Source organism: Cebidichthys violaceus, unplaced genomic scaffold (genome assembly GCF_023349555.1).
Source record: "Cebidichthys violaceus isolate CVI_PGR_0920_01 unplaced genomic scaffold, fCebVio1.0.p SCAF_35, whole genome shotgun sequence".
Classification (NCBI taxonomy): domain Eukaryota; kingdom Metazoa; phylum Chordata; class Actinopteri; order Perciformes; family Stichaeidae; genus Cebidichthys; species Cebidichthys violaceus.
This window is the reverse complement of record NW_027176539.1, coordinates 2,854,176-2,861,557: the sequence shown is the minus strand read 5'-3', so window position 1 is coordinate 2,861,557 and position 7,382 is coordinate 2,854,176. Positions and strand designations below refer to the sequence as shown.

Sequence of the window (7,382 nt, the reverse complement as noted above, 5' to 3'; positions counted from 1 at the left end):
TTCATGTACATGTTAGTAATAACTGCAGTATTTCTCACTGCTGCAGCTTTCAGGTCATTTCAGGTTACACTTTGAGGCTCCACCTTCATTCTGCTGATGTCACAGGTCAGCTAACAGCTCATTGGTCTGTTCAAGAGATATTACTGTCAATCAACAGAAGAGGAATCCTGATGAATTATTTAGGTGTTTATCAATAAAACCTCCCTCTTGATCTTAAAGTGGATCATCAAAACATCTGAAGACACTAATAGAATAGTTAATCAGCAGATTGATTGATGTTGAAAAGAATGACAAGGTGCAGACTGAATGTTTACGATTCACTGCCGTTACCTGCAGTCCTCTGACATCACTTCCTGTCTGTGTGTTCAGGTCCGGTGACGAACGCCATCATCATGGCGGCTCCAGCGAACATGTTTCTGCCCGACAGCCGGCCGGCCATCCCTCTGCCGCGCTTCAGCCGACACCTGCACGCCTCCGAGGGCGGAGAGTCGGGGGAGGTGTGTGTCCGCCTGGGACGCTACTCACAGGTGAGACAGGTGACGACATCTGTGACCCACAAGTGTGATTGGCGATTATATCAAGAGTTTGTTTAAAAACCGGGTCAGAATGTTTCACAGGAGCAGATGTACCTGCAGAAAGCTGATAAACTCACCTCTTTTATTTTGAAATGTTCTTCTTGTGTTTTCAGGAGGACGAGCAGACGTACCTGCAGAAAGCTGATAAACTGAACTATTTGATGAACGCTGTGACTGACAAGGTGAGAGGGGGTGGGGCTCAGGTGCTAATAGTTGGGTAAATGTTGTGTTGTGCTACTAGCGCTATTAGCTACTGATTAACACATTCATGGTGAATGATCATCAGATAACAGATGGCGGACATGACGGTTTACATGAGGGCTGTTGTGTCGTTACGTCCCTTTAAACCTTTAAAGACTCTTCATGTCTTCATGACTCAACAGACGACTCAGATGGTTTAGTCAGAGGTCAAAGGTCAGAGACTGTAAACAAACTAAATGTCAAAAATACCAAATGTCACAAAGCTGAAAAAACGAGACACAGAATGTCTGCTCACTTCAATAATCATTATCAGTTATCAATACTAAACTAATAATCATGATCAGTTATCAATACTAAACTAATAATCATTATCAGTTATCAATACTAAACTAATAATCATGATCAGTTATCAATACTAAACTAATAATCATGATCAGTTATCAATACTAAATGAATAATCATTATCAGTTATCAATACTAAACTAATAATCATGATCAGTTATCAATACTAAACTAATAATCATGATCAGTTATCAATACTAAACTAATCATTGATGATCAGTTATCAATACTAAACTAATAATCATTGATTATCAGTTATCGACACTTAAATAATAATCATCTAAAGTGAGGACTATATGTCTTACTAAACATTTATAAATTACATTATTTATTATAAAACCCACAAGCCTCAGTTATCTTCTCAACACAAAATGATCAAGAACATATCAATATTTATTACAAGATGCAAACAATGTACTGTAAAGACAAACCTCTCAGGCATTCATTCGTGTAAAAAAACTAAACGAAGAGATTCTCCTTCAGGAGAACATGACTGATATAAAACATTTGTAAATGTAGAACTGTAGCAATTGCAACAAATTATATTATATCTTCACAGGATCATTGTCCATCTGCGCTGTGAAGCGCCGTCCAATGACTTTTGAAGCATTTGGCTGAATATGGCCATACCTAATGTTTGTGCTATCTGTCTGATGGGTTTGTTTTGATTCTTCAGCCTAATGATGGCTTGCTTCACTAATAGCGACAGCTCTTTGGACTTCATATTGAGAGTTGACAGCAACAGGTTCCAAATGCAAATCCCACACTTGAAATTAACTCTACAAATAAAAATACAAATAAACTTGCCTTGCCTTGCCTTGCCTCTAGACCTTTTATCTGCTCCTTGTTAATGAAATAATGAGAGAATAACACACACCTGGCCATGAAACAGCTGATCGGCCAATTGTCCAATTACCTTTGGTCCCTTCAAAAGGGAGGGACCACGTATAAAATGTCTTGTAATTCCTACACGTTCACCTGATTTGGATGTAAATACCCTAAAATTGAAGCTGAAAGTCTGCACTCAAAGCACATCTTGATTGTTTCATTTCATTGTGTACAGAGCCAAAATGATGAAAATTGTGTCAATGTCCAAATAGTTATGGACCTGACTGTAAGTGTTTACTCATACTTAGCTAATGCTTCATAGTGTGTAGTTATTATAAAGTGTTATCAAGTTTTTTCATTGGAAGTGTTTCCTTTGTGAGGACAGAGGATGTGCTTCTAGATCATATCGTCCTCTTTCCTCACCATACAAGTGTTTACACCGTTATAGATCGTATCGTCCTCTTTCCTCACCATACAAGTGTTTACACCGTTATAGATCGTATCGTCCTCTTTCCTCACCATACAAGTGTTTACACCTTTATAGATCGTAACGTCCTCTTTTCTCACCATAGAAGTGTTTACACCTGCTGACTGCATGTTTCTGATAATGTGTGTTTCAGTCAGTGTTTGGTGACGGAGAGAACACGAAGGTTCGAGTGGCTGAGCTCGAAGAAGAAGTTCAGACTCTGAAGAAAGTCAACAAAGATCTGTACGACTTCTCCAGCCAGCTGCTCACTAAACCCACATAAACACGTGTATATGTACACAGTTACACACACCCACATAAACATACAGGTACACGCATAAATGCACACATGTACACACACAGATACACACATAGATACTCATTGATACACACATGAACATGTACACACATAGATATACACATAGATACACACATGAACATGTGCACACAGATACACACATAGATACTCATTGATACACACATGAACATGTACAGACATAGATACACACAGATACACACATGAACATGTACACACATAGATACACACATTGATACACACATGAACATGTACACACATAGATACACACATAGATACACACATGAACATGTACACACATAGATACACACATTGATACACACATGAACATGTACACACATAGATACACACATTGATACACACATGAACATGTACACACATAGATACACACATTGATACTCATTGATACACACATGAACATTTACACACATAGATACACACATAGATACACACATGAACATGTACACACAGATACACACATGAACATTTACACACATAGATACACACATAGATACACACATAGATACACACATGAACATGTACACACAGATACACACATAGATACACACATGAACATTTACACACATTGATACACACATTGATACACACATTGATACACACATAGATACACACATTGATACACACATTGATACACACATAGATACACACATTGATACACACATAGATACACACATAGATACACACATGAACATGTACACACATAGATACTCATAGATACACACATCAACATGTACACACAGGTAAACAGATTCAAACACAATTTGTGATGATTTTTGTTAAAAAAATAAAAGTCTTTTGTTTTTGTAGAACGTCTTGTCTTTGTTGATGCTGCCTTGCTCAGAGGAACCTCTGACATCAGAAATCAACAACTTACTGCCCTCAATAACTCACAGCTGAATACCCAGAAACCATTTCACCACTATCGACCCTTTCATTGTGGAGGTAAGAGGAGCTCGGTGGTTCAATCCCCAGACCAGTGTGGAAAGTGAGAAGCAGACTAGCCCTTCTTTCATTACTCAGTGTTGTGGGTTCACTGGGCCTTTGACCAAAACCTCTAAAGGGAGGCGTCCAAGAGGAGGATCAGATCAGGTACCTGTATTCCTGCTGTACCCCCACTGGACTCTCTGAGGGACACGATCCGACGATCCTTGGAGAATCCTCATCGCTCCTCCTGGAGCTGAGGTTCCACAGTCGGTCTGAGACTCCTTTGAGAACCTGAGAACAAACTTTCAGGAGGCTGAGCAGTGTGACACCCGATAAATGGAGCACACCAGATTTAGATAATAAACCAATCAGATGTCAGAGAGGTCGAAGGTCGTCAGTATGTTTTGACGTCATGATTCAGAGGCTTTTATTTTGAAGGAATCTCAGTCATGGACAGCGGCCCTTTTTACTGAAGAAGTTTCCTCCATGATAAGAGCTGTTAAAATCCTCGAAATGTTAAGCAAAGGTGCTTCAATGCTTCCTTTCCTTATCTCCTTTAGCATAGGAAACACTGGACCTTCCTTTCCTTATCTCCTTTAGCATAGGAAACACTGGACCTTCAATTACCAAAGGAAAATAGATAATTCCGACCCACAATTCCTTGCAGCGGCAACATTTAAAGTGATGCAGCATGAAAACAGTCGATATGTTTATCTCACAGGTTTAATAATTATTCTCATTCTGTAGATATATATATATATATATATATATATATATATATATATATCTATCTCTCAAATTTCATGTTCATGTTTTATTCTCTTTATTGACTTTTACTGATTAATCTTCAGTGGTTATTTTTAACCTTTAATAAACTAAAATGCTTCAGTCATTCAACCTTTATCTATACGAGCACAGATGTGAAACAATAAATAATTGTAATCTGTAATCCAAATCAACAATTTAAAGTAAAAACACATTAGAAATATTAAAAACTGGATTAAAATCAGAGATAAAAAAATAATCAATTAAACAGCTGACTCTTCTTCTTTAACAACTGTTGGTTAATTTCTGTATTATATAATATATTATGATATATTACATGTATTATTATTTATCAGTGATCAGCTGAATCTGAACTTACTCTTAAACCTAAACCTGACTTTGAATTAGTGAGGACAAAATGTCCTCACAGAGATTGTAATTCAGGCCAACACACACGGTTAGTGTACCTGATGCTTCATTCACATCTACAGATGGAAGTTTAACTAAATAATAACTTCACATGATAACATTCATAATTTAAATAATTAACTCTGCTGTAAAATCATGTAAATGTGACATTTTAAAGGAGAAAAGTATAAATGTCATGACGGTATAAATATTCATCAGTTTACCTTTAAGTTTAAGTTCCAGTAAAGAATTTAAATATTAATACTTTGTCATAATGAGTTCAGTTTGATGAAGTTCAGTGTCGAGAACGTGTTTACTGGTGAAGGTTAAACTCTGGACCATGTTTACATGGAGGTTCATGTTTACATGGAGGTTCATGTTTACATCTTTACATGGAGGTTCATGTTTACATGGATGTTCATGTTTACATGGAGGTTCATGTTTACATGTTTACATGGAGGTTCATGTTTACATGAAGGTTCATGTTTACGAGGAGGTTCATGTTTACATGGAGGTTCATGTTTACATGTTTACGTGGAGGTTCATGTTTACATGTTCACATAGAGGTTCATGTTTACAGGGAGGTTCATGTTTACATGAAGGTTCATGTTTACATGTTTACATGGAGGTTCATGTTTACGAGGAGGTTCATGTTTACATGGAGGTTCATGTTTACATGTTCACATAGAGGTTCATGTTTACATGGAGGTTCATGTTTACATGTTTACATAGAGGTTCATGTTTACATGGAGGTTCATGTTTACATGGAGGTTCATGTTTACATGTTTACATGGAGGTTCATGTTTACGTGGAGGTTCATGTTTACATGGAGGTTCATGTTTACGTGGAGGTTCATGTTTACATGGAGGTTCATGTTTACATGTTTACATGGAGGTTCATGTTTACATGGAGGTTCATGTTTACATGGAGGTTCATGTTTACGAGGAGGTTCATGTTTACATGGAGGTTCATGTTTACATGTTTACGTGGAGGTTCATGTTTACGTGGAGGTTCATGTTTACGTGGAGGTTCATGTTTACATGTTTACATGGAGGTTCATGTTTACATGTTTACATAGAGGTTCATGTTTACATGTTTACATAGAGGATCATGTTTACATGGAGGTTCATGTTTACATGGAGGTTCATGTTTACATGTTTACATGGAGGTTCATGTTTACATGAAGGTTCATGTTTACATGGAGGTTCATGTTTACATGAAGGTTCATGTTTACGTGGAGGTTCATGTTTACATGAAGGTTCATGTTTACATGTTCACATAGAGGTTCATGTTTACATGGAGGTTCATGTTTACATGAAGGTTCATGTTTACATGTTTACATGGAGGTTCATGTTTACATGTTCACATAGAGGTTCATGTTTACATGGAGGTTCATGTTTACATGTTTACATAGAGGTTCATGTTTACGTGGAGGTTCATGTTTACATGGAGGTTCATGTTTACGTGGAGGTTCATGTTTACGTGGAGGTTCATGTTTACATGGAGGTTCATGTTTACATGGAGGTTCATGTTTACATGTTTACATGGAGGTTCATGTTTACATGGAGGTTCATGTTTACATGGAGGTTCATGTTTACATGTTTACGTGGAGGTTCATGTTTACGTGGAGGTTCATGTTTACATGGAGGTTCATGTTTACATGTTTACATGGAGGTTCATGTTTACATAGAGGTTCATGTTTACATGTTTACATAGAGGTTCATGTTTACATGTTTACATGGAGGTTCATGTTTACATGTTTACATAGAGGATCATGTTTACATGGAGGTTCATGTTTACATGGAGGTTCATGTTTACATGTTTACATGGAGGTTCATGTTTACATGTTTACATGGAGGTTCATGTTTACATGTTTACATAGAGGTTCATGTTTACATGTTTACATAGAGGATCATGTTTACATGGAGGTTCATGTTTACATGGAGGTTCATGTTTACATGTTTACATGGAGGTTCATGTTTACATGAAGGTTCATGTTTACATGGAGGTTCATGTTTACATGAAGGTTCATGTTTACGTGGAGGTTCATGTTTACATGTTTACATAGAGGTTCATGTCTACATGTTCACATAGAGGTTCATGTTTACATGGAGGTTCATGTTTACATGTTTACATAGAGGTTCATGTTTACGTGGAGGTTCATGTTTACATGTTTACATGGAGGTTCATGTTTACATGGAGGTTCATGTTTACATGGAGGTTCATGTTTACATGTTTACATGGAGGTTCATGTTTACATGAAGGTTCATGTTTACATGTTTACATGGAGGTTCATGTTTACATGTTTACATGGAGGTTCATGTTTACGTGGAGGTTCATGTTTACATGTTTACATGGAGGTTCATGTTTACATGGAGGTTCATGTTTACATGGAGGTTCATGTTTACATGTTTACATGGAGGTTCATGTTTACATGAAGGTTCATGTTTACATGTTTACATGGAGGTTCATGTTTACATGTTTACATGGAGGTTCATGTTTACATGTTTACGTGGAGGTTCATGTTTACGTGGAG

The 7,382-nt window shown here is 37.1% G+C and overlaps 1 protein-coding gene across 1 annotated transcript; it reads left to right on the top strand.

Moving 5' to 3' along the window:
* Window positions 1–373: 373 nt before the first annotated feature.
* Window positions 374–3,558, top strand: wdr18 (WD repeat domain 18). Its single transcript, XM_068725368.1, has 3 exons — window positions 374–527; window positions 689–757; window positions 2,567–3,558. The coding sequence occupies exons 1-3, from the start codon at window positions 393–395 to the stop codon at window positions 2,693–2,695; spliced, it is 333 nt and encodes a 110-aa protein (XP_068581469.1). The 5' UTR covers window positions 374–392; the 3' UTR covers window positions 2,696–3,558.
* The last annotated feature ends 3,824 nt before the right edge of the window (window positions 3,559–7,382 follow it).

Coding starts and splice junctions, on each gene's coding strand:
- wdr18 (XM_068725368.1), top strand. CDS start 393: ATGGCGGCTCCAGCGAACATGTTTCTGCCCGACAGCCGGCCGGCCATC. Junction 528..688: donor GCCTGGGACGCTACTCACAG/GTGAGACAGGTG, acceptor TTGTGTTTTCAG/GAGGACGAGCAGACGTACCT. Junction 758..2,566: donor TGAACGCTGTGACTGACAAG/GTGAGAGGGGGT, acceptor TGTGTGTTTCAG/TCAGTGTTTGGTGACGGAGA.